The sequence below is a fragment of the Euleptes europaea genome, chromosome 4, assembly GCF_029931775.1.
Source record: "Euleptes europaea isolate rEulEur1 chromosome 4, rEulEur1.hap1, whole genome shotgun sequence".
Lineage (NCBI taxonomy): Eukaryota > Metazoa > Chordata > Lepidosauria > Squamata > Sphaerodactylidae > Euleptes > Euleptes europaea.
In genome coordinates, this window is record NC_079315.1 from 15814075 (window position 1) to 15839941 (window position 25867).

The 25867-nt window shown below is 48.3% G+C and overlaps 1 protein-coding gene across 1 annotated transcript in view; it reads left to right on the forward strand.

Moving 5' to 3' along the window:
- Positions 1–25867, forward strand: part of B4GALT1 (beta-1,4-galactosyltransferase 1) — a 51864-nt gene that overhangs the window by 20712 nt on the left and 5285 nt on the right. Inside the window, exons 2-3 of the mRNA XM_056848493.1 lie at positions 5319–5554; positions 23526–23713. Of these exons, the coding sequence (XP_056704471.1) occupies positions 5319–5554; positions 23526–23713 (424 nt within the window). The remainder of the gene's footprint in view (positions 1–5318; positions 5555–23525; positions 23714–25867) is intronic.

A 25867-nucleotide genomic window follows, 5' to 3' on the forward strand; every position in this document is an offset into this window, starting at 1 on the left:
GTTTCTGGGATTGGCTAATGGTCGAGCGCTTGATGTTGCAAATTAAATAGGCTTTTAATGCCCTTATTGCTTACGTCAGCCATTGATGGCCGTGATTTCCTAATGCGATTGTGAGGGTTCTACGCTACGCTTGGTAAAAGAGAAATCATATTTGTCCGTAGCACAAAGTTCTTGTCGACGTGTAGGGAAACATTAACCATGCAGGTCCTGGGACTGTCATCAGTCCCAATTATCATGCTTTGTACTAGGTCAGCCAGCAAAACCTGTAAGGTAATCAGTCTCCAGGACTGTGAGGTCTATAAAGGCCTCATTTGCATCCTGGCTGCACCGCAGTCAACCAAATTCCCATTCTGGCGTGACTCTGAATGTGATCCTACCCAGGGGGCCAGTTTGGTTTGTACACAATGCTGCTCCAACAGCGTGGTGTCGTGGTTAAGAGCTGTGGTTTGGAGCGGCAGACGCTAATCTGGTGAACCGGGCAAATGCATTCTTTATGTCACCATTTGAAAACCAGTTTTGAGCAAGCATCCAAATAGACCTAACCGCTCTTATGAATGAGGGAAAACCTGAAGACACACAACTGAAGCCCCCCCTCAAACCAGGGAGAGAGAGACTCGAGGGGGAACACACACCCCAGGCAGAACCGGCAAAAGCCCCCTTTGGCTTCCCCCCCCACAGAAACTGCTCCCTCCCCCCACACACACAGGAGAAAAAGTATAGATTAAAGCCCCCAAAGGGGTCTTACTGTGGCTGTCTTCTGTTCCATCAGGAGGGGTGGGAGGAGGACTGGGTAATCCAAGAAGATTCCATTTAAGCACGGGACATTTTGCTCTGGAGATGCATTCAAGATCAACTGATCCATTCATCCCAATAGGGAAAAGGGGAAAGGGGAAAGCCCATATCTTGGGACCCCCTGACCCAATGTTTACAAAACTTGGGTGGTCTCTTAAGAAGGCTTGTCTGAAGCTCCGATCAAAGTTTGGGATCTGCACCCCCAAAAATGCGCCCCCTGCAGCCACAGAAAGAGAAAGGGGGGGAGCCGATATTTCTGTCCCCACTGAACCCATCTTTACAAAACTTGGGTGGTATCTTAAGAATGATTGTCTCACGCTATGCTGAAAGTTTGGGGGCTGTATCCCAAAAAAAGCGCCCCCTGCAGCCACGTAAATGGAAAAAGGGGGAGGGAAAAAGGGTGGAGCCCATATCTCGAGACCCCCTGACCCAATGTTTACAAAACTTGGGGGGTATCTTAAGAAGGTTCATCTGAAACTCCACTAAAAGTTTGGGGTCTGTACCCCCAAAAATGCGCCCCCTGCAGCCATGGAAAGAAAAAAGGGGGAGCCCATATCTCGGGACCCCCTGACCCAATGTTTACAAAACTTGGGTGGTCTCTTAAGAAGGCTTGTCTGAATCTCTGCTGAAAGTTTTGTGTCCCTACCCCAAAAAATACGCCCCCTGCAGCCACAGAAAGGAGGGAATGTGCACAAGCACTCCCCCACACACACACGAGGATTTCCCTCTCTCTCTCTCTCTCTCTCCCCCCGGCCGGGCCGCACATCAGCTGATTCCTCCAGTACTCAATCCTGACTGATTGGCCAGAAGAAGACCCAGCTTGGCCACCGATTGGCCGGGGGAGGAGACTGCTGCTTACTGACAGTTATGCTGCTTACTGACGGCCCCGAATTGGGCGGATTTATTCGTGAACTCCCGAACTCGCTGAATTCAGCTCCCCGGTTTCCTGCCATTTTTGAGTTCGGTTCGTCCCGAACTAAAAACCACCGAATCAGGGGAAATTCGGCTGTTTTTCAGTTCGGGCCGAACCGAATCAACAGCCCTAGTTGTCAGGTCGTTTTGCGAAAATTCCCTACTCTGATTGAGTTTGTGAATGTAAATCTGGAGATATTGGGACCCTGCACCATCTTTTATTGTTTTGTCAACACTGGTCAGCTCCTAGGTTGCGTTGGATTACTCCGATATTGTCTAAATACAAACTTCCACTAGAGTCCTGGGTGATACCCCACATAATGGGAGATATTCACCCTGATATAACTAGTTCTGTTGCAAGATTTCTGGCGGAGGTGATGTTGCTTAGACGTCAAAATAAGCACGTAGACTGCAAGATGAATGTTGGATTAAATTCTATGATTTGAATGATCCCAGTTCAATGAGGCTGGTTCAAGGGGAAAACATTGATTGTTATGGTATTAGTGATGCTATGTTTAGTAACTACAATTCTACTGTGTTTTAACTTTAAGTATATGTTGGGTATTGTAAATTGATTATTTGGTGTTTTATTTATGTGTTATGTATTATTGCTATGGTTAAGCTCAAGACCTTCGGTCAAAGGAGCTAGTAAATAAATGGAAATGGAATTTTGCTCCACTTATAAGCATGGACTTATATACCCTCATTGCCTATGGGGTTGGTGTGTTTAAGCACTCGTCCACAAATGCAGTAGAAAAGAGCAAGAGTCCAGACTACCAAAATTTCTGGCAGGGCATGAGCTTTTCATGAGCCATAGCTCACTTCTTCAGATAACAGCTGGAATGATGCTGCCGCGTCTAATTTGGCCTTAAGCTCAGCTCGTGGCCTTGGGCTAATCGCCCTTTCTCAGCCTAATCTGCCTCACCATGTTGTTGCTGTGAGGATAAAACGGAGGAGTGGAGAATGATAGTTGTGAGCTACTTTGAGCTCCCATCGGTGAGGAAAAACAGGGTGCAAATACCGAAATAATAATAAAAAAAGTGTCTCCAAAGGAAATGCTTTGTTTCAGTGGGCAAGCGCTACCAGAAAGAGGTTTTGATTTGCATGTGGTCGGTCCTTTGAGAGAAACCCAAATATGTTAGCGGCAGTTGTTCAAGAGGGTTTCAGAAGGACTGAATAAATCTGTGCCTGGTATCTTAACACCAGCTGTGCATTGGTTGTTGGAGGTGGGTCTCCGGCTCACAGCCAGCGAATTTATCACATCCGGGAGACTTTACTGGCAGTGGAAACTCCTACGAAGACCAGCGTGGTGTAGTGGTTAAAGAATGGTGGACTCTAATCTGGAGAACTGGGTTTGATTCCCCGCTCCTCCACATGAGCGGTGGACTCGAATCTGGTGAACCGGATTGGGTTTCTCCACTCCTACACGTGAAGCCAGCTGGGCTAGTCACAGTTCTCGTCGAGCTCTCTCAGCCTTACCTACCTCACAAGGTGTCTGTTGTGGGGAGAGGAAGGGAAGGAGATTTTAAGCCAGTCTGATGCCCCTTAAAGGTAGAGAAAATCGGCATATAAAAACCAACTCTTCTTCTCAGTCCATTGAAGTCAATGTAACTCTGCTTAGGATGGCACTATAATTTACTTGGAACACTAGCCGTGCATTCCTGAGATGCCAGCATGCGGGGACGGCGGGGAAGAGACGCAGCCACGCCTCCTCCTAAGCCGTTTCCCGCACGCCGCCAGGACGAAACAAGTCTTTAATGGGCTTTTTTCGTTTTCAATGGGCCTAAAAGCCCCATTGAAAACAGTGAATTTTACAAGTATAGTTAATGAATTATAGATTAATGTTTGTTTTTTTTAATTAGAAATAATAATAGATTCTTAAACACTGTCAAAACACTTCTCCGGAAGTCCAAGGGTGGTGGGTACACAGTTAAGGTGGGTGGTGGATATTAGGGCACTATATATTTTACAAATTGTATTATACAATGTAAATTTGTTGGTTGTAAAAGTGCTGTTTTTGTGATTTTGTATTTTTATGTTTTCTTTTTTTGTTTGTATTATGATTTTATTTTAGTTTTTTTTACTTTTTGTTTAATTATAAAAAATCAATAAAAAAAATTTTTTTTAAAAAGAAAACAGTGAGGCTGCGCCTGCTAAAAAGCAGCCGCAGCAACGCCATCCTAGCTGCTGGCGTCCGGGGCCAAAAGGGCATAGGGAGCTGCCTAATGGCAGCTTCCCCCAGGAACGCCCCCCATGCCGGCGCCGCACTTCTCCGCCATGGCCTGCACCACGGGGAGACTTTGCCGGCTGAGGGGCGAGGCACCACGCGGCGCTCAGGCACCGACAGAACTGCCCTCACTGCCAGCGTAAGTGCATCTTGTCCCGTGATAAGCCGCAGTTGCGCTGGTGGCGAGGTCACGCCATCTCCCGAGAGGATTCGCCCCCTCCCCTGGAATGCACAGTAAGGCAAGCATTGCGGATATAGTCACAAATATTGTCACTAGCCAGTTCTGCTCAGGCTTTAGTTGTGTAGGCATACCTGTGCTGAAAAGGAGCACCAAAGAAACAACTCTGCTTTCAGCTCAGAAAAGCACCTCTGCCTGAAGGTGGAGATTATTGCGTTTTAGCGACCAGGTTGAGTGGCTATTAACAGGACAGATTGAATCTTGAAACCAGGGGTTAAGGAATGGGGCTGTGGTCCCCCTGCCCCGATCTCTTGCATCCAAATGCCTCCTTTGAGCTATGGATCAAAATTCCATTTACGCTGATATGAACTGTGGTTAACCTTCATCTGAGTGTGCTCCTAACCTAGCGTTTTAAACTGTGGTGGCCCGAAACCTTGTGATAGATAAACACTGCATTAGCACAGGCTTCTTTTCTGCCTCTTATTTCTGTCCCAAGTACCTTCTTGTAACAGGTCTAATTTCAGTTTTCTTTTTTTTTAATTATGAAATTTTAATTATGCAGCTAAAGCCATGAGGTTTGGGTGGGGTGGGGGGAAAGCACTGAAATATATTTTCTGGTTTGATTCTGGAGAATCAAACTGGTTTACAGTCTCCTTCCCTTCCTCTCTCCCCAACATACTCCTTGTGAGATGTCAGCGAGGTGTAGTGGTTAAGAGCGGTGGTTTGGAGCGGTGGACTCCAATCTGGAGAACCGGGTTTGGTTTCCCACTCCTCCACATGAGCGGCGGAGGCTAATCTGGTGAACTGGGTTTGTTTCCAGACTCCTACACACAAAGCCAGCTGGGTGACCTTGGGCAAGTCACGCTCTCTCAGCCCCACCTACCTCACAGGGTATCTGTTGTGGGGAGGGGAAGGGAAGGTGATTGTAAGCCGGTTTGATTCTCCCTTAAGTGGTAGAAAAAATCAGCAGATAAAAAACAACTCTTCTTCTAAAACAGTATGCCATATTTACCCAATGCTAGGGTGCGATCCTAAGAGGCCGCTACTGAATCGTCCCTTTAAAACTCATTGTACAACATCCTTCATAAAGGTATCCAGAATGAAATTCTTGGCTCCTGCCGCTGTTCTGAAGAGCTTCTTAAGAGGGCACCAAGAATCCCATGGAATTATCGTTAATACACAATCACGTTTTCTGTGTTCTCCCCGCAGTTGGCCCGTTGCGTGTAGAGTTCTCTCACCCTGTGAGCTTGAAGAAGGTGGAGGAGGAAAACCCAGACTTGAGGGAAGGAGGCCGCTACACCCCAAAGGACTGCATAGCACTGCAGAAAGTAGCCATTATTATCCCATTCAGAAACCGGGATGAACACTTGAGATACTGGCTGTACTATTTGCATCCAATCCTTCAAAGACAACAGCTTGATTATGGTATATATGTAATTAACCAGGTAAGAGATCAGTAGTCTTCATTGTGTACTGATTGCATAATCGAGGTATGAGCATGCTCCCCGTGTTCTTTCGGACTAGTATTTGATGTTTTGCCAGAAAACAAGATGATGGTTCTACTAAGTAACGGTGGAATGGGAACTTTCTGCAAATGCGGGCAAAGGTACCTTGCTTTTCAAGTAGCTAACAAAACCAATAACCTTTGCTGAATTATTTTATTTCTTAAAAAATAGCCGGCAAGGTTTATGAAGCAGCTAATTATTTGCATTAACATTGTAATAACAACCGTCTATTAATTACCACGTTGAGCAATATATAACCAGCAGAGATCCATAAACCGGCTAAGAGCTAGATGAAATACAGGCCGTCTCTCCCTCCAGCTATCCAGATGTCGTTCTAAAGTTGTTACCAGCCTTATAAAACTCAGACAAGAGCTGGTCGTGCAAGCTGTCCCTGAGCAAAGTTGTAGGAAGGCTGTGGATCTAGTTGTCCCCATTGGAACCTTTGATAACTGGCATCTCATATGATGGACAGCATGTGGGAGGGTGCCTCGTCTGTCCTTCAGTCAGATTTTGTTTTTAACTTTATACTTAAAAAACCCCCACCTCAATTGGATGAGCTGTCCTTGTTGCTTGTCAAGTTATGTATCTCAAAGGAAACGACACGCTTTTATTAAGCTAGCTCCTTGAAAAGCGATCGATCTCTTCCCACCGCTGCCACCACTTCCTTTACCACAAATCTAGAACTGGTCACTCTCCAGAAGTGGGAGAGTGACACACTCCATATTTTGCAGAAAAGAAAAAAACAAGGGTATTGTTTCTCTCCGGTTTGGGTTATCACCTGATTGAAAGAGGAAAAGTACAAAGTTTAGGAAAGTGCAGTAGTCAGATGATTATGTGACCAGGTGACCAGGTACTAGTTGGTACTAGTTGGAAATCTCCTGCTATTACAACAGATCTCCAGCCAATAGAGTTCAGTTCACCTGGAGAAAATGGCCGCTTTGGCCATTGGACTCTGTGGCATTGAAGTCCCTCCCCTCCCCAAACTCTGCCCTCCTTGGGCTCCACCCCCAAAATCTCCAGGTATTCCCCAACCCAGAGCTGGCAACCTTATGCTGTAGTGAAGTGTGCTGAAGGCTGCCTGTTTGGTGCCAAGGGAGAATCTGGAGCCCTCCTTCAGAAGAAACTTGCCTAGACTGTGAGGGAAGGTAGCCTGTCAGGGAGCTTTATATCAGACAATGGCTTCAGATTGGCCAGTTTAGGAGGATTCTTAACTGTTGTGCAACTGAACACCGGAATTGCCTGCAGTTCCCTTTTCTGATCAGCAACCCCGGTTGTGCAGGAAGCTCGAGGAGCAGGGCTCCTGGATCAAGTCCTGTAGCTCCTGCCCCTTTGCTTGTATTATCATAACTTTTCAGTGCTAGCTTCCTAGCATATCGCTGCAGCTTGTAATAGCAAGTGTTTTCAGCTTGGTCATGGGTATCTTTCTGGGGAAGGTATAGCCAATACCTTGAGAAGTTTAGTTGTGCCCTCTGGTTATTAAAAACCAACTCAGCACCAAACACCTTTGTGGATTTGCAGTGTGTCAGTCATGCATCAAATTCTGGGCTCATCTTCCTAAGCTTTGGCAATGCCAACTGCGTTGTGTGCAGTCAGGGACAACAGGAAGCACATTGAAAACGGACGGTACACTTTCTTGGCCTTTGTGAGCTTAGGCCAGGTGCACCGCAAAACACATCTGTAACGTTGAAGTAGCTTTTGACATAGGAAACTATGGTTTTAAAGCTTCTGCATAAGCAGTCTCCCCCCCCTTTTTTTGAAGCAACAGTCAGCCTTGCTTAGACTATAAGACTTCAGTAAAGAAATTGCGAAACTATACTCGTCTATTGCAGTGATTCGTAAATATTTGATGCTTGGGAACACAGGGGTTTCTCTTTTCTATTAAAATGGGAGGCACGCCTCACTCAGGCATTCAAAAAGATACACGCTGCCTCCCTCCCTCTAGAGTTGCCAACCTCCAGGTGGTGGCTGGAGATCTCCTGCTATCACAACTGATCTCCAGCCGATAGGGATCAGTTCACCTGGAGAAAATGGCCACTTTGGCCATTGGATTCTACGGCACTGAAGTCCCTCCCCTCTCTAAACCCCGCCCTCCTCAAGCTCCACCCCCAAAATCTCCAGGTATTTCCCAACCGGGAGCTGGCAACCCTCCCTCCCTCCTTCTTTCAGTCTGCTCCCCAGACACAGGGCAGACAGGCAAGCGTCCCCCTTTCCACTGCGGGATGGCCTTTCCTTTTGTCTAATTAGTCCGGGCTCAAGCATGAGAGGTGCTTTCTGAGCAAAGGTGATCCTTCTAGGATTCCCCTGTTCCTGTCAGCGAGAGCACCAGAGCAGTGTCATAGAATCCCTGTGTGTCCTGACTTCCTCCCTTGGGATGGGGACAGGCTGTGGTTCAGTTTGTAGAGCATCTGCTTGGCATGCAGAAGGTCCCAGGTTCAATCCCAGGCATCTCCAGTTAAAGGGACCAGGCAAAGAGGTGACATGAAAGACTCTCTGCCTGAGACCCTGGAGAGCCGCTGCCGGTCTGAGTAGACAATACTGACTTTGATGGACCATGGGTCTGATTCAGTAGAAGGCAGCTTCATGTTCATGTGACATCACTGCTTATATATCAGCAGAGAAGTGGAAAGGACAGACGGGATCTATAGAGCTACAGAAGCAGTCGTAGCGGAGGCTTAACTTTTCCAAGCATGCTTCCGATATTTTCACAGTATACTGGTGTGTGATCACCAGGTGATAAATTTGTTTTCTGTAAGCAGTGTTGCTCCTTGCCTTCAGGGTGCAGGTTGAGTACCCCTTATCCAAACATCCAAAATACGGCAGGATCCGAAATACGGATATTTTGAGCCGATAAGCAGGCGTTACTCAGGCCCTCATGTCAGGCATGGGGGAATCCTAGAATCCCCCTTCCTTGCAAACTATCTGGCCAAGCTGCTTTCTGATGGTTCAATGTACACAAAATTATTAAAAATATTGTTTAAAATTACATCCAGGCTATGTGTATAAAGTGTATATAAAACATAAAGGAAAATATCTCATTATGTGTATGCAAATATTCCAAAATATGGAAAGATCTGAAATACGGAACACTTATGGTCCCAAGCAGTCTGGATAAGGGAATACTCAACCTCTACTGTATTGAGCAGTCATTGAAAATTCAACCTCTGAATGGGTTCTGCTAAAAGTTACTTTTTATTATTGTCTTGTGTAGAAGGAAAATGCTTATTGGTGTTCTTAATCTGAACTGCTTTTCTCCTTCAAATCTTGGTTCTTATAACAGCGTTGAGGGTGGATACATGGCCTTTTAAAATTGTGTTTCTTGATTGCATTTTTGGTTCTTTTGCCGCAAAAATGCTTTCTTCCAAACAGTGGTCCTAAATGCATTTATTTGGGAAAACCACAGATTGTAACAGAATTTCCTTCTATGTTTTGGATTCACTGCCTTAATGGTAGTCTGTTGACAATATGTCCAGATAGTTTGCAACGAAGGGCGAGATTGATAGCCTAGGAAGCACATGCAGTTTAGGCTTATCTGGGACATAATGGTACAGCTGCTTCTCTCATTTTGGAGCCAGGGTAATATAACAAGTTGTCCAGCATCCGTAACCTTATTTATCATTAAAAATAACTTTATTTCAGCAGGAGATTTCATGTGTTTTGTGCAGCTCTGGCTGGTTATGTATGTAAAATGCAGAACTGGCAGTCATCTAAACTGTCCAGATGCTATTCTTCTGCACATGGAGAGCTTTCAGAGCCTAAGAAAACGTTTCTTATTTCTTTGCTCTCTTGACAATTGCTTTTTTTTCCTCTTTGTGTCCTTGTCTGCCCTTCCTTTGCATCCATTCTTCCTCTTTTTTTCTCCCCCTTCCTTTCTTCCTTCTAGTGGGGAAATCTGACCTTTTGCTTGTTAAGCCTTTCCTATAGCAAAGCAGTGACTGAAGCAAGGAGAATTTCTGTGTGGGGGATTCTTGCTCCATCTGCAGGCTTCTGTACTCTGCATCTCATAGGACAAAAAACAAAAGAAAGGAAAATGCCCACCGTCCTGCTGCTCCAATGGTAACGTCCAACCTCTTAACTTCTAGCACAATGCAAACTCAAACGCGAATCCATTTCATTTTTGTCATCAACTTTCAAACCATCCGAAATGCATTCAACTGAATGATGTATGGAAGGGGGCATGGGGAAAGAGTGAGAATATGTAAAATGATGGGGGTTGGAATGCTGACAGAGCCAATGGGACAATCTTGATGCCGATTGTCTTCTGGCATGCAGCTTGGCTCCCTCACTGGAGCCGTCTTTAATTACTTGCACTATAGCCATCTCTCTGTGGTGTTTTCTGCTTGTACCATAAAGCCTTCTAGGTTGTAATTATTACTGTGTGGGTAACTAGTGGGTTATGGGCCTGCCTCACAGCACGGTTTGGAAAAACATTGCTTTTAAGTTCTATTCAGCAGTTTCTGTGATGTGTCAAACTTTCTGCCCTGAGCAGAAGTCTTTAAACTTGGTTTCTCTGGTCACCACAGAATTCCCATGCATTTCAAGAGGTTGCTGGGGTACACTTTGGAGCGTACGCCCTGTCCACACAGGGTACAAGTTGGTTCTTGCCTTGATCCCATATGAACTGAGAGTGCACTGTGGAGCTTGTTGGGGAAGGGCCGTGGCTCAGTGGTAGAGCATTTGCTTGGCATGCAGAAGGTCCCAGGTTCAACCCCCGGCATCTCCAGTTAAAGGGACTAGGCAAGTGGGTGATGTGAAAGGCCTCTGCCTGAGACCCTGGAGAGCTGCTGCCAGTCTGAGTAGACAATACTGACTTTGATGGTCCGAGGGTCTGATTCAGTATAAGGCAGCTTCATGTGTTCATGTGTGTTCATGTTTGCACACTTCCCTGCAGTTGTTCATTACTATGATTGGAGTGATTAGTAGTGGGAGATGAACTGTCTTTCAGGGAGATTCCTCCTCATAGCGAAGGGGTTGTGGCTCAGTGGTAGAGTACATGGTTTGCACACAGAAGGTGCCAGGTTCAATTCCCAGCATCTCCAGCTAGAAAACATCAGATAGGAGGTGGCATGAGAGACTTCCACCAGAGACCTTAAAGAGCTGCTGCCAGTCAGAGTAGACAATACCGAGCCTAATAAACCAGTGGTATGGCTTGGTATAAGGACTGCTTCATGTGTACATGTATGGGAAGGGAAGGTGATTGTAAGCCGGTTTGATTCTTACTTAAGTGGTAGAGAAAGTCGGCATATAAAAACCAACTCTGCTTCTTCTATGTTCCTATACACCATTACTGATTTTCTCATTGCGTAATCTTTGGCATGCTTCCAAAGGATCTCAGGGTTCCACAGAGTGACATGTATGGATATACAGAACAGTTCTTTTCAGCGTTCACATAAACTGAAAAACTTTACATCCTTCATTTGGAGAGCCAGCGTAGTGTAGTGGTTAAGAGCGGTGGTTTGGAGCGGTGGAGTCTTATCTGAGAACCGGGTTTGATTCCCCACTCCTCCACAGGAGCGGCGGAGGCTAATCTGGTGACCTGGATTTGTTTCCCCACTCCTACGCACGAAGCCAGCTGGGTGACCTTGGGCTAGTCACAGCTCTCTCAGCCCCATCTACCTCACAGGGTGTCTGTTGTGGGGAGGGGAAGGGAAGGTGATTATAAGCCAGTTTGAGTCTCCCTTAAGTGGTAGAGAAAGTTGGCATATATAAAAACCAACTCTTCTTCTCCTCCTCCTCCTCCTCGTGGAATTTTTATAGGATCTAATTTTAAAAAGGCGGTGAACTCTCCCCTGCGAACAGCGGAGAGAGAAAAAACCCTGCAGCCTGGGAGACCAGGGAACTAGCGATAGCCGAGTCCGATTTTGAACGTGCGGAGCTTGAAACGACTCTCCTCACGCTCTGCGTTTCTCTTAAATAACATTTGTACAGGAGAAGGAACGAGCACCAGCTGCTTGACTTGTTGTAACACTGGAGCAGAGAGTCGGTGGGTGGGATTAGCTGATTTAGCGCAGCCAGCAGTTCGCTCTGCTCAGACATGACGGGAGTGCAGCTGTTGCCAGAGGACGGAGTCCAGCTGGCTCTCTGAACCTACTAGTAATTAGTTAGAAGGCATTTCTAGGAAGAAGGGTCAGCACATGTAGTCCTCATTTATCGAGCTAAGCCTCAGTTGCCATTTGAACCCTGTAGAACACTTCAGCAACCTCGGGTGGTGATAAAAAGAAGGGGGAATGTTTTTTGAGTGCATAATGTGCATAATGTGAAAGTAACATCTCTTGCCAGTACTGTCTCTTGTGGCGGGTTTAAGGCAAAACACGGGCGGTGCCGCTTCAACCACTTCCTTACCGTACTGGCTTACTTTTCACCTTTAAAAGTTGGATATTAACATACATATAAGTTACTGTTTTGAGACCCTGAAAAGGATAAGATCTCTAGTTTTAAATTCGTGGAAATATTTTAGAGATGGAGTTGTAAGATGTGATCCTTTAAAGCAGTGGATGGGGGAGCTTTTTAAAATTTTCTCTCTCCCCTCGCCCTGCTGGGTCTTCTGCATCTCCGGGGCAGTGTTTTTTGACTGTGTGGCCCGTGGACAACAAAATGTGTGCCCCCGGGTACATAGTTAGGGTTGCCAACCTCCAGGTGATGGCAGGAGATCTCCTGCTATTACAGCTGGTCTCCAGCCAATAGAGATCAGTTCACCCGGAGGAAATGGCCAATTTGGCAATTGGATTCTCCTATTCCAACTGATGTCCAGGTGACAGAGATCAGTTTCCCTGGAGCAAATGGCCGCTTTGGCAGTTGGACTCTATGGAATTGAAGTCCCTCCCCTCTCCAACCCCCTCCCTCCTCAGGCTCTGCCCCCAAAATCTCCAGGTATTTCCCAACCCAGAGCTGGCAACCCTACCAGAATCTCCGGCAACATGCAGGGATTTCTTTATCAAGCACTTTGATCTGGAAAAGGTTCCACAGTTTGCAAACCATTGGCTTAGTCGAATTTGCACCATCGGCTTAGTCGAATTTGCCTCTAAAAGCCGACGCAGCCACAGTGTTCCAGGAAACGACAGAAGGGTGGCAGAAAAGCAAGCACGACAAAACCGAAACAAAAAAAAATCTTGTCCTTTCATAAATGCTGTATCCCCTTATCGCAGTTTCATCTCTGACACGCCTCTTTACCTATTTCCACCGTGTTGATCGAGTTGTGCCGGTTTCGTTGAGGCTTGTTATTTACCCAGCTGCAAATGCAAAAAGTGTTGGTCCCATCTAGGTTCGGTGCCCGCAGTCGGGCTCGTGCGTAAGACGCATTTGAGCCTACGGCGCACGGCAGATGGTTGTGCGCCATCGTGCAGATGATCGGATAGCTCCATGCCCTCTGTATGTCTGTAAGGCAGAATTAATGTGTAGTTAAATTTGCAGAATGTTTCTCTTTCCTAAGCGGGAGATCAGGGCAAGAAGTGGGAGTCTTACAACTGTCTTCTCTGAAAGATGCTTCTGGGGAAAAGTTTGCGTTGGTTGTTGTGCTAGCTCTTTTTCTTACGTTTGCTCTCTTGTCATGAGGGTTCCCATTGCAGTACTTTGTCATGTATTTCCACTTCCTGCATTCTAGCTGCTTTTAAACGGGCTGACTTTTCTGCTCCCTGGCTGGTTTTTGTATATTTATCATGATTAAAACTGAAAGAGGGGGGGGGGCTTCTTTGCAACTGCTACAAATGCAAGCGAGGCAGAAGCGAGCCAACAGGACCACTTCCCCCAAACAACTTATCCCGGAGTCCTCAATACTCTGCACCATCTTTTCTGTTTTAAAAAGGAAGCTTTCCCTCGAACTTCCTGTTACCTGTCCTCCAGTGGCCTGTTCAATTGTAACATGGCCCAGAAGGATGCCCAGGGTGAAAGGTCATTTACGCATGGGAGTTTAACCTGAGGTTTGTTGCTCGCTGGACCCACACTTTCCGTTTGGGAATCTCTGCACCAGCCGTCTCCAAGCTCAAATCAAGTCCCCGCCCCTTGAAACGCTGCTTTGTAATTGGCTTACCTGTAGTGCTTGCTGTGAGCGAAAATCACCAGTAACCCCTCCTCCATGCCCAGAAGCTGGCAAAAATCAACAGCACCTCCAGGATTCCTGGCCAATGTGGCCTGGGGGGAAATTGCTTCCTGACCCCAACGTTGTGATTGGCATTTCCCTGGGCACGCAAGACAAGGCCACGAGAGCCAAGCACTGACGCAACCCTTCCTGCCCACCCTCTCATGATCTGCCTAAATTCACAGAATCAGCATTGCTAACCAGTGGCCATCTAGCCTCTGCTTAAGAAAGGAATTGTGTCCAGGCCAACAAAGAAACGACAGGCCAGATCTAGTTGGATGATACTCCCGACTATGTTTAAAACCTTTTAGGTCATTCTTACTCATTGGGCAGCAAAACAGAAAGAGGTGAAAAATGGGTAGAGGCAGTGAAAATGAGAGATCAACGGGAACAAACGCAGTAACGTCCGGATATGACTACATGAAGCATGTTATGTTGTCCGCTGTCATTCGTTCTGTCTGTCCTTAATAGAATCTGATTTTGATCCCTCGTATAAAGTTCATCATGAAGAGTAGCTTCATTTTTAATAAGCAAAAACATCCCTTAACATTTTTTAAAATATTGATGGATAAAGCAAGGACCCACATAGTTTAGAAACTCTCAGAACTGCAAGCCCAAATAACTTCAGCCTGCTGGGTTTGATTCCCCACTCCTACACTGGATGACCTTGGGCTAGTCACAGTTCTCTCCGAACTCTCAGCCCCACCTACCTCGCAAGGTGCCTGTTGTGGGGAAGGGAAGGTGATTGTAAGCCTCTTTGAGACTCCTTAAAGGTAGAGAAAAGCAGGGTATAAAAACCAACTCTTCTTTCTTCTACCATTTCTGTGTCCCCATGATACAGGAAGGTTCCGTCTGGAGCAAGTAGATCGCCCTTCTTTAAATCATAAATTGGGCTAGAATTTTGTTGACTCTCATGAGTTATTGGTAGAGGTAATATTTATTTTAACACTCTTCAGGTGTGCTGCAACTCAGCTGGTTTGCAAGTATATGATGTACTTGATGGATAGGGGAGGGGTGGAATTTGAATTCCTACCTGCTCTACAAATGCTGAAATATGTAGGGTGTTGAGAGGTCGGAAGAAGCAGGATGTTTACACAGAGTCTTGGAGGGGGAAAGTGGCACAACTGAAGACGGTGAAGGAATCCTTACAACAATAGAGGCTTGTTTCAAACATTTGTAGCGCCCGTGGTGTAGGACAGATGGAGTACCGGCAAGCTTTCTGCTGCGTTGTGGCTCACATTTTTTAAAAGGGACATGTAGTTCCTTAGGATTTACTCAATAAAGGAAGCCACAGCCTTCAATTTGCAAGATCTGAGCACGGCTGTCAAAGATAGGACATTTTGGAGGACTTTCATTCATAGGGTCGCCATGAGTCGGAAGCGACTTAACACACACAGTTCCTTAGGAAGAGCCGTCGTGATCTTTGCCTGCCGACTGGCCTACCAGCGATGAGCGACGACTTTGAGGTTTGGAAGCTGTGTGTGGGAATGAGCCCAGAGGCAGAAATACTAGAGCCGTGGCACTTTCTCCATGGCTCGTGAAGAGAGCAGCACATCATTACCATCAGCACTAGCGCAACACGTGACTACCCTCAGCCAGAAGAGCCACATGACTACTGCATGCCCTGTGATCCCCTCCACCAAGCGCACACACCCAGTAATATAACTCTTAATATAACTATAACCATAACCATCTCCACGCCTGCTATTCCTTTGCATATCACACCTGATCAAATCCCGCCTGCTAATGTCATAGGAGCCCCGTGGCGCAGAGTGGTAACCTGCAGTACTGCAGTCAAAAGCTCTGCTCACGACCTGAGTTCGATCCCGACGGAAGACGGTTTCAGGTAGCCGGCTCAAGGTTGACTCAGCCTTCCATCCTTCCGAGGTTGGTCAAATGAGTACCCGGCTTGCTGGGGTAAAGGGAAGATGACTGGGGAAGGCACTGGCAAACCACCCCGCAAACAAAGTCTGCCTTGGAAACGTCGGGATGTGACGTCACCCCATGGGTCAGGAATGACCCGGTGCTTTCACAGGGGACCTTTACCTAATGTCATCTACCTGGTATTGACATTTACATTCTATTGCCATTGGGTGTTTGAATTCTCTCTTCTCTACTTAAGGATAGATAGACTCACATTCTAGCTGTCTCTGAAGAAGTGAGCTGTGGCTCACGAAAGCTCACACCCTGCCAGAAATTTTATTAGTCTTTAAGGCGCTACTGGACTCTTTCCCTTTTCTACTATATATAAAGCAATATGTGTGTGAGAAAGACAGACTATCTGTAATAGAAAGAGCAAGAGCCTAAAGGTAAAAGTCCGCTGTGCAAGCACCTGGTCATTTCTGACCCATGGGGTGACGTCACATCCCGACGTTTACTAGGCAGACTGTGTTTACGGGGTGGTTTGCCAGTGCCTTCCGCAGTCATCTTCCCTTTACCCCCAGCAAGCTGGGTGCTCATTTGACCGACCTTGGAAGGATGGAAGGCTGAGTCAACCTTGAGCCGGCTACCTGAAACCAACTTCCGTCGGGATCAAACTCAGGTCGTGAGCAGAGCTTGGACTGCAGTACTGCAGCTTACCACTCTGCGCCACGGGGCTCCTAGCAAGAGCCTAGTAGCACCTTAAAGACTAAAATAATTTCTGGCAGGGTGTGAGCTTTCGTGAGCTACAGCTCACTTCTTCAGATACAGCTAGAATGTGAGTCCATCTATTCTAGCTGTATCTGAAGAAGTGAGCTGTAGCTCACGGAAAGCTCACACCCTGCCAGAAATTATTTTAGTCTTTAAGGTGCTACTAGGCTCTTGCTTTTTTCTACCACTACAGACAGACTAACACGGTTACCCACCGTGATCCATAACTAGGAGAAGGGTGTTGTGAGAGTCCCAACCTAGCTGTGCTAACTTCGCAAAATCACTTGCTCAGACTTGGATGCAGAAACAAAGGATTTATTGAAGACTTCAGATAGTACAAGACAGACACGGGTTTGAAGTTGCAAGTGAGCTAGCTTATCAGGGTTACAGAATATATTGACTACAGGGCACTGGGGTTCACACTTCAGTCGTGGGAAGCTACAAGATAGATTGGTGCAATACAAAACATCAAACGGGTCCCAGAGAGACTGTTAGGAGTATCAGACCCTCAAGGCCATCTTCGGCCCGAGGGAGTGCATGCAGGAAGCGCCGCAGGGGAGGGCAGGAGTGGCACCTGGGAAAGGCAGAAGAGGCGCCGGGGCCCAGGAAGGCACGGGGAGGTGTGAACTGCTTTTACGAGTTCAAAGGACCAGAGATAGGGAATGCTAAGAAGGGGAAGGGGAGTCAGAGACACCTGGCTCTCACATGCTGCCCCCCTTAAGGCCCCCCTCCCGCAAGGTCGGGAGGCCGAGGCTTTTCAGGGTAGGCGCAGTGAAACTCGTGAACGAGACGGGGGGCCGCCATGTGGGGGGCTGCTACCCATTCGTCGTGTGCAGGCCCCAGATGTTTCCATCGGACAAAATAGAACAGTTTCCCTTTCCTCCATTTGGAGTCTAAGACCTTAGAGACTTCCAAGTGCGTGTCTCCGCCCACTACTGTAGGAACCTCGGGCTTGGGAGGAGAATGGAATTGAGGAGCGGGTACGTAAGGTTTGAGTAGACTGATATGGAAGACGGGGTGAACGCCCCAAAGGGTTTTAGGCAGCTCCAACTCCACTGTGACCTCATTGATTACCCGGGAAATAGGGAAAGGTCCCACGTACCGATCGTTTAGCTTTTTACAGGGCCGGAGCGAGCGCAGGTTCTTGGTGGAGAGATAAACCAGTTCCCCCACCTTGAGCTCCCAGCCCGGGGACCGATGTTTGTCGGCCTGTTCCTTGTATTTGCGCTTGGCCCGTTCTAGGTTCTTTTGCAACCAGGGCCAAGTAGACCGAATCACCTGCACCCATTCCTGGGCTTCCGGGATTGCCTCGAGTTCAGGAGTGACGGGGGTGGAACCAAAAGGGCCAAATTCCGTCCCGTACACTACTTGGAAAGGGCTAAAACCAGTGGAGGAGTGAGGGGCATTGTTGTAGGCATACTCAGCAAAAGGTAGTAAATCCACCCAGTCGTCCTGGTGATAGTTGACATAGCACCGGAGGTAACACTCGACCACAGCATTGACTCGTTCTGTTTGCCCATCGGTTTGAGGGTGGTAAGCCGAGGAGAGTCCTTGCTCTTCCACCCCCATTAGTTTTAGGAAGGCCCGCCAGAACTTGGCGACGAACTGGACCCCCCTGTCGGAGAGGACCTTCCTGGGAATCGAGTGAAGTCTCAGGACGTGTGTGATAAAAAGTTTAGCCAAACCCTGGGTCGAGGGGAGTCCGGTACAGGGAACGAAGTGGACCTGTTTAGAAAAAAGGTCCGTGATCACCCATAGGACTGTCTTACCCCGGCTGGGGGGTAGATCGGTAATAAAGTCCATGGCGATCACCTCCCACGGTTGGGTGGGTGTTTCTAAGGGTTTCAGAAGCCCCGGGGGTTTCCCCATCCTTTTCTTTGCTGTGGCGCAGATGGGGCAGCTGCGCACGTACAGTTCCACATCGGCTCTCATGCTGGGCCACCAAAATTGCCGCCTTACCAGGTGTAGGGTTTTTACAAATCCAAAATGCCCCGCAAGTTTGGTCCCGTGGACTAGTCCCAAGACCTCCTTGCGGAGAGGTGTTGGGACATAAAGCTTTCCACCCCGCACCCAGCATGAGTCCCGCTGTTCCATACCGGCGGGGAGTATTTGTTGCTCCGCTTCCTGCAGAGATGCGTCTCGGAGCTTTTGCTGAAAAGCTTCTGGGACCCCTTTGAGCATGGGATGACTCGGTTGGCGGGCTTGGGACCGAGTGGTGACGGCTAGACCAGAGACTTCCCCCCGTTGCTCGGGGGTGAACAGGGAGTCCACGGGACGGTCGAAGTCATTGCGGTATTGAGGGAGTCGGGACAGGGCATCGGCCAGGGCATTTTCTTTCCCGGGGACGTGTTTGAGGGTGAAACGGAACTTGGCGAAAAACTGAGTCCAACGAATCTGTTTAGCGTTGAGCTTTCTAGCTCCCTTGAGAGCCTCTAAATTCTTGTGGTCGGTACACACCTCAAACGGAAATTCCGCCCCTTCCAAAAAATGTCTCCAGATGGTAAGGGCATGTTTTACCGCCGCCGCCTCCTTCTCCCAAATGGCCCAGTTGATTTCCGACTGGGAGAACTTTTTGGAGAAGTAGGCGCATGGTCTCAAAACCCCACTGTCGTCTTTCTGCAGGAGAGCTCCCCCCATGGCTACGTCCGAGGCGTCCACCTGGACCACGAAAGGCTTAGTGCAGTCCGGGTGGGATAGTACCGGCTCGGACGAGAACAGCACTTTAAGCTCCTCGAACGCCTGCTGGCAGGACGGTGACCACTGCAAACGGGCCGAGGGTAGCGCGGCGTTCGCTCCCTTCCCCTTGGTGCGCAAAAGGGAAGTGAGGGGGAGAGCCACCTGTGCGAAATTGGGAATGAAGTTGCGGTAAAAGTTGGCAAACCCCAAAAACTGTTGTAGTTGGCGGCGGGTGGTGGGAGGATCCCAATCCCGCACGGCCTGAACCTTTTCGGGATCCATCTCTAACCCCTGGTGGGAAATTACATAACCCAGGAAGGTGATAGAAGGCTGGTGGAATTCACATTTAGACACTTTCGCATACAATTTGTGGTCCCGCAGCCGCTGGAGGACTTCGCGCACCAGTCGGACATGCTCTTCCATGGTTTCAGAATAAATGAGGATATCATCCAGAAATACCACCACCCCCCCCCCCGAAACAACAAATCATGTAACACTTCATTAATTAATTGCATGAATACACTCGGAGCCCCTGAAAGTCCGAACGGCATTACTAGGTACTCAAACATGCCAAAACAACTCGAAAAGGCCGTCTTGGGCTCATCCCCCTCCTTAATGCGGATGCGGTGATAGGCTTCCACCAAGTCCAGTTTGGTGAAAATTCGGCCTTCCTTCAGTTGTGCTAGAAGGTCTGGAATGAGAGGGAGGGGGTAAGCGTTAGACTGAGTGACTGCGTTCAGTCTACGAAAGTCAATACACAGTCGCAAGTCACCCGTTTTCTTTTTGACAAAAAAGGCGGGGGCGGAGTACGGAGCTTTGGAGGGACGTATGAAGCCCCTCGCTAGGTTACTGTCCAAATAGTTCCGCAACACAGCTTTTTCATTTGGGCTCATGGGGTAAACTTTCCCTTTAGACAACTTGCCATCTCCCACGATCTCAATAGCGCAATCAGTTTCTCGGTGTGGGGGCAGTTCATCACATTCCCTCACATCAAACACATCCGCGAACTGGGAATATTCCGAGGGGAGATGGGGTGTCGCGGGGACGGACCCAGGGGAACCCACCAGCGCGGCGGCCGGGGTGCACAGTACTCGGTCCTTGTCGTGCATTCCGCAGGGGTCCTCGGGGAAAGTGAGTGTCCGTTTGACCCAGTTAATGGAGGGGTTGTGTCCCTGTAACCAATTCATCCCCAAAACTACGGGTGCCACTATGGGGGCGATGGTAAAGTACAGTCGTTCCCAATGTTCCCCCACAGCCATGACCACCTCAGTGGTACGGTGAGTGACGGGCCCCTTTTTAAAGTCACTACCGTCCATTTGAGAGAAACGGAGGGGACCCGGGAGCCGTTTGCGTCGAACGCACAGTTTCTTGGCGGTTTCCTCACTAATCAAGGTGCGGGCGCACCCAGAGTCAACTAGCGCGGGGAATTCTAACACCGGACCCCCTTTGGGTAAGGATAGGTGGACCCGGATGTACACATTATCCTCTTGGGCGCTTACCATTGGTGGAGCTCCTTGCACAACGATTGGAGCGGTCTGCTGAGGAGCCCCTCTTACAGCAGACCGACGGCGTTTTTTGCCGGCGTCTCCCACTCTTCCTCCTCACTGGACGAGGGAGACGTGGTAGTTGTACTCCGTGACTCGGCCGAGTCAAAAGCTGTATTTGTAATCCGGGGTCCCGATGGACCAGTAGAGGTAGAGGCTCCGTCATGAGCGCTCACCTGTAGGGCGGAGGGCGCGCTCCGGCGCCCCGGGGCGCTGCTTCGGCGTCGGTGTTGGCCCTCCGCTGGGGCCTTCTCCGGTTCGGGCGGGGTCGGGCGAGGAGGAGCCGGACGGCCGGAGCGGGACGGGCATTGGGAGGCGAAATGGCCCTTACCTCCACACACCAAGCACACCCTGGTTTCAAACCGCTTGCGGCGCTCGGCTGCCGAGGGGCCGCCGCCGCCTGGGGTGCGGGAATCTCTGGGACCGCTTGGTCGGTCCCCCCTCGGCTTAAAGTCGCTGCCGGTGCGTTGTTTGGACAGAGTCAGGAGCTGCTTCCGATTTTCGATATCGGCAGCGTGGCGCACCCAGCCCTCGACGTCCGGGGGATTACCTTGCATGAAGGCCCAGTGTTGCAGGTCCGGGTTTAGTCCTTCTCTGAAGCACTGCACCCGGGTAGCTTCGCTCCAATCCAGGATTCTGCTCGACAAAGATTGGAATTCGCTCGCATACTGCGCCACCGACTTAGTCCCTTGGCGTAGTTGCATCAGAGTAGCCTTGGCCCGCTCCCCCAAGTTCGGGTCCTCAAACCGGTTTCGGAGAGCAACCATGAACTCATCCAGGTTTCGCAGTACCGGGGAGCGGAGCTCGTACTGTAACACCATCCACGCGGCCGCTTCGCCTTGTAGGAGGGAGGCCACATACTGGACCTGGGACTCTTCAGAAGGTCCGGCCCTGTTCCCGCATAAAGATATCCACTTGGACCAAAAAGAAAGTCAACTGGTCCCCCGACCCATCATACGTGATTTTCAGTTCACGGCGGGCCGGGGCACTGGGAGGCGCGGGGGGAGCCGCCGGTGTCCCATCCGGGAGGTTGTCGGGGGGAGGCTGTACCTTCAGCGCATCCATGGCGGCAGCCATCTCACCCATCACGGCCTGCATGGCATCCATGCGCTCCAGCATGGCTTGGCGTTCCTCCTGCCACTGCCTCCGTTCCTCGTCCATCATGACTTCCCTACGCGCAGGGTCGTCCTCGAGCCTCGTGCCTGACAAGGCCATGCGGCGGTACTTCGCCTCGGTCCGGGAGAGCGACCAACTTTTAGGAGAGTCCAGCCAGGAGTTGAAGGTGTTCTTGGGCTTCGTACCCAAGCCCGGTCCCGGGTGGGGGGCACCGGGTACCTTCCACTTGGCACCCTCCTCCTTAGAGTCAGGTTTCGCCGGAGCTTCGGGTTTGTCCGGTGAACCCGGGGGTGTAGAGGGATCCTCATCGCCTGGCATTGCTGTCCCTTAAGGTACAGATGCAGAACGAAAAGGCAAGGACTTGCAACTTAATGTGAGAGTCCCAACCTAGCTGTGCTAACTTCGCAAAATCACTTGCTCAGACTTGGATGCAGAAACAAAGGATTTATTGAAGACTTCAGATAGTACAAGACAGACACGGGTTTGAAGTTGCAAGTGAGCTAGCTTATCAGGGTTACAGAATATATTGACTACAGGGCACTGGGGTTCACACTTCAGTCGTGGGAAGCTACAAGATAGATTGGTGCAATACAAAACATCAAACGGGTCCCAGAGAGACTGTTAGGAGTATCAGACCCTCAAGGCCATCTTCGGCCCGAGGGAGTGCATGCAGGAAGCGCCGCAGGGGAGGGCAGGAGTGGCACCTGGGAAAGGCAGAAGAGGCGCTGGGGCCCAGGAAGGCACGGGGAGGTGTGAACTGCTTTTACGAGTTCAAAGGACCAGAGATAGGGAATGCTAAGAAGGGGAAGGGGAGTCAGAGACACCTGGCTCTCACAGGTGTGTTCGGGGGGTGGTTGCAAAGGATTGGCCTTTTACTTCCATCTCTGGCACGAGGGCTGCTGCTCAGAAAAGCTAGCAGCTTACCCATCTTTCAGCCCTTCCGGTGTTGGCTATTTTCACGGTGCAAACCATCTGCCAACCAAAAGCCGTGCTGTACGAAGGCCTGGCCAAAATTCCTGGAATGTGAGACAGGCACCGCATTGGGAAAGGGGGCTCTGAAGAGCCACGTGTGGCTCCTGAGCCATTGACCCTTGTGTAGGCTGACCCTTCTGAGTCACTACACTAGAGCAACACACGGACATTAATTTCAGGTTTGATTTGGCAAATCCATTAATCTCTGCCTGACCTGCCAATTGGGCAGGGTTGGCCTTTCTCCCAAAAGTGGGGGGGGGGGGGGAAGGAAGGAAGGAAGGAAGGAAGGTTGCTTTTTATATGCCAATTTTCTCTACCTTTTTTAAGGAGTCTCAAACCGGCTTACAATCTCCTGCCCTTCCTCTCCCCACAACAGATACCCCATGAGGTAGGTGGGGCTGAGAGAGCTGTGACTAGCCCAAGGTCACCCAGCTGGCTTCATGTGTAGGAGTGGGGAAACCAACCCGGTTCACCAGATTAGTGTCTGCTGCTCATGTGGAGGAGTGGGGAATCAAACCCAGTTCTCCAGATTAGAGTCCACTGCTCTTAACTACTACACCATGCTGGCTGGCAGGAAGGAAGAAAGGAAAGTAGCACGGCATGATGGGTGGCACATGCTGTAAATTTGGTAGTGTAAGGGCAGTGCTGTGCGCTATTAATGCTTCATCTGTGTTTCAGCCTACACAAGGGTCCAGTTGAAGACCTGTGAAGAAAGCAAAAAAGTAATGTTTGGCTTATACCAGACACGAGCATAAATGGCAGATAACAAGCTTGAATGATCGGTTCCCTCCTTGTGTGCTTGCATTGCTGCTCGCGAAGGCTTAGGGCTTCAGCTGATAAGCGAAATGCCGGCTGGGCTCTGCTTAAGGTATAGAACCGCTCTTCTTTTTCTCATTATCAGGGAGGAGAAGAAACATTCAACCGTGCGAAACTTCTGAACATAGGCTTCATCGAAGCTTTGAAAGAATACGATTACGACTGCTTTGTGTTCAGCGACGTTGATCTGGTTCCTATGGACGACCGAAATACCTACAAGTGTTACGACCAGCCCAGGCATCTCTCTGTGTCTATGGACAAGTTTGGATTTAGGTAAGAGATCAATCGGCAACGTTTATCTACCCCACAGTCACGACAGCATATCTGTCAACATCGAGGATGGGAATAACAGGGGCCTTACTTGGGTGGGTCTACCGGGCAAGGTGTGTAGGAAAAGAAGAGAAGGGGCTACAGACAGATCTCTGAAGGATCTCGGCAGTGAGAAGGAAGCCAGGTAAATAACTTCCTCTGGAAACACTGAAGAAGTGATTGGCTGAGGACAGAATCGTGGAGACATAGGGTATGAAGGAAGTTACTCAGAAGAGAGTGATCAACTGTATCAGAGGCGGCAGAGAAGTAACAAGGTTGTGGTCAGAGGAGAGACCTATTGATTTGGCAGGGAGAAGTTGGTTTAAATCCTTCTACAGTTGGTAAACGGGCCCCGTAGTGCAGAGTGGTCAGCTGCAGTACTGCAGTCCCAAGCTCTGCTCATGACCTGAGTTCGATCCCAACGGAAGTTGGTTTCAGGTAGCCGGTTCAAGGTTGACTCATCCTTCCATCCTTCCAAGGTTGGTCAAATGAGTACCCAGCTTGCTGGGGGTAAAGGGAAGATGACTGGGGAAGGCACTGGCAAACCACCCCGTAAAAAAAAGTCTGCCTAGGAAACGTCAGGATGTGATGTCACCCCATGGGTCAGGAATGACCCAGTGCTTGCACAGGGGACCTTTACCTTTACCTTTTCAGTTGGTAAGCAACATGAACACATTAAGCTGCCTCATACTGAGTCAGATCCTTAAGTCTATCCAAGGCCAGTATTGTCTACTCTGACTGGGCAGGGGGTCCCAGTTAGAGGTCTTTTGCATCCATCTACTATCCGGTACTTTGCAATGGAAATGTCGGGGACTGAACCTGTTGTAGCAGGTAGCTTTGATATCACTAACCTTTCTTGATGAGTTTTCAAGCTGACCAAGAGTTCAAATACTTTCCAATTGCCGATGGACTTTGTTTGCTTCAAGTTGCTTTCATCTCGGACAGTTAATTGGAACAGTTACAGAAAAGTTAGAGCAATTCCTTTTTAGTAGAAGTTAAGATTTGAGATTGGCTTTCCTATCTTGCTGTATCAAATGTAACTCATACGCACATCCTGATTGACTCATGACTAAATATGAGATCAACAAGGGCAAATAAGCTAATCATTTATCTAAATCATCACACGGTTATGAATAAGACTGATAACTTTCTATAAACATGCCTGCCTTTGACAAGCAAATCAGATTTCTCTGGCTGGAAGTCTCAGAAGAAGACTAGGTGAGATTTCTGGGCTTATTGATAATCCCTAAAAGCAACGAGACAAAAACTGAAACCTGATTTGCTTTTAAAACTATTATCTGCCATAATATGATTAAGCAATCCTAGGAACTCTGGTAATTTTAGCATTCATCTTCACCTTAATTGTAGTGTTAATTTTTATTAGCTTTTATTTTCTTCTGCCTTGTTTAATAAAGGCAACAATTTCTTATCTCAATAAAAGAAAAGTTTCTACAGGTTTTCTGTCTGGTTTGCTGGTTAACAGTTCAAAGAACTGAATTCACCCCCTTATTCTTTTGTATTATCAGAATTAAAGGTTGATAATTGCTAAACAGTTTTGCGGAGGCAAAGCCTTTAAATGTATTTAGATGTGTGAGGGAATCTCTTGTTACACTGTGATCTTCTGCTCTACTATTAAGTGGAACCAGAAAACCTCCCCTAAGATACATGATTGGTTGTCAAAAATAAAAGAGGTGTCTATTTTAGTGAAGCGAAGCGCTTACCCAAAAAAATGATATTAATAGTGTAGACCTGTTATGGACAAGAACCATTCGAACAACAGAAATGTCCATTTTATAATAAGATATATTTTCAGTTAAGCAAGAAGAGGCTTATGGATGCAGGTTTGTAAAGTATTTTATGTGACTTCATGTGATTATGTGACTATTTGTTTTTAGTTATGTATATATTTACTGTTGACTGTCCATTTTTATTAATTAAAAAAAAGAAAGAAATCATAGATTCTTGTTCTTGGCACATTCATGGCCTTCATACACAAAGGTTCCTAAGTGATTGTCAATTTTGTTGCCAAATGTATTAATTTCAAGCAACATCCAAATCGCTGTTCTTCTGCATTGATACGATACCCCCACACCGTGCAGCTGTGCCCACCCCTGGCCA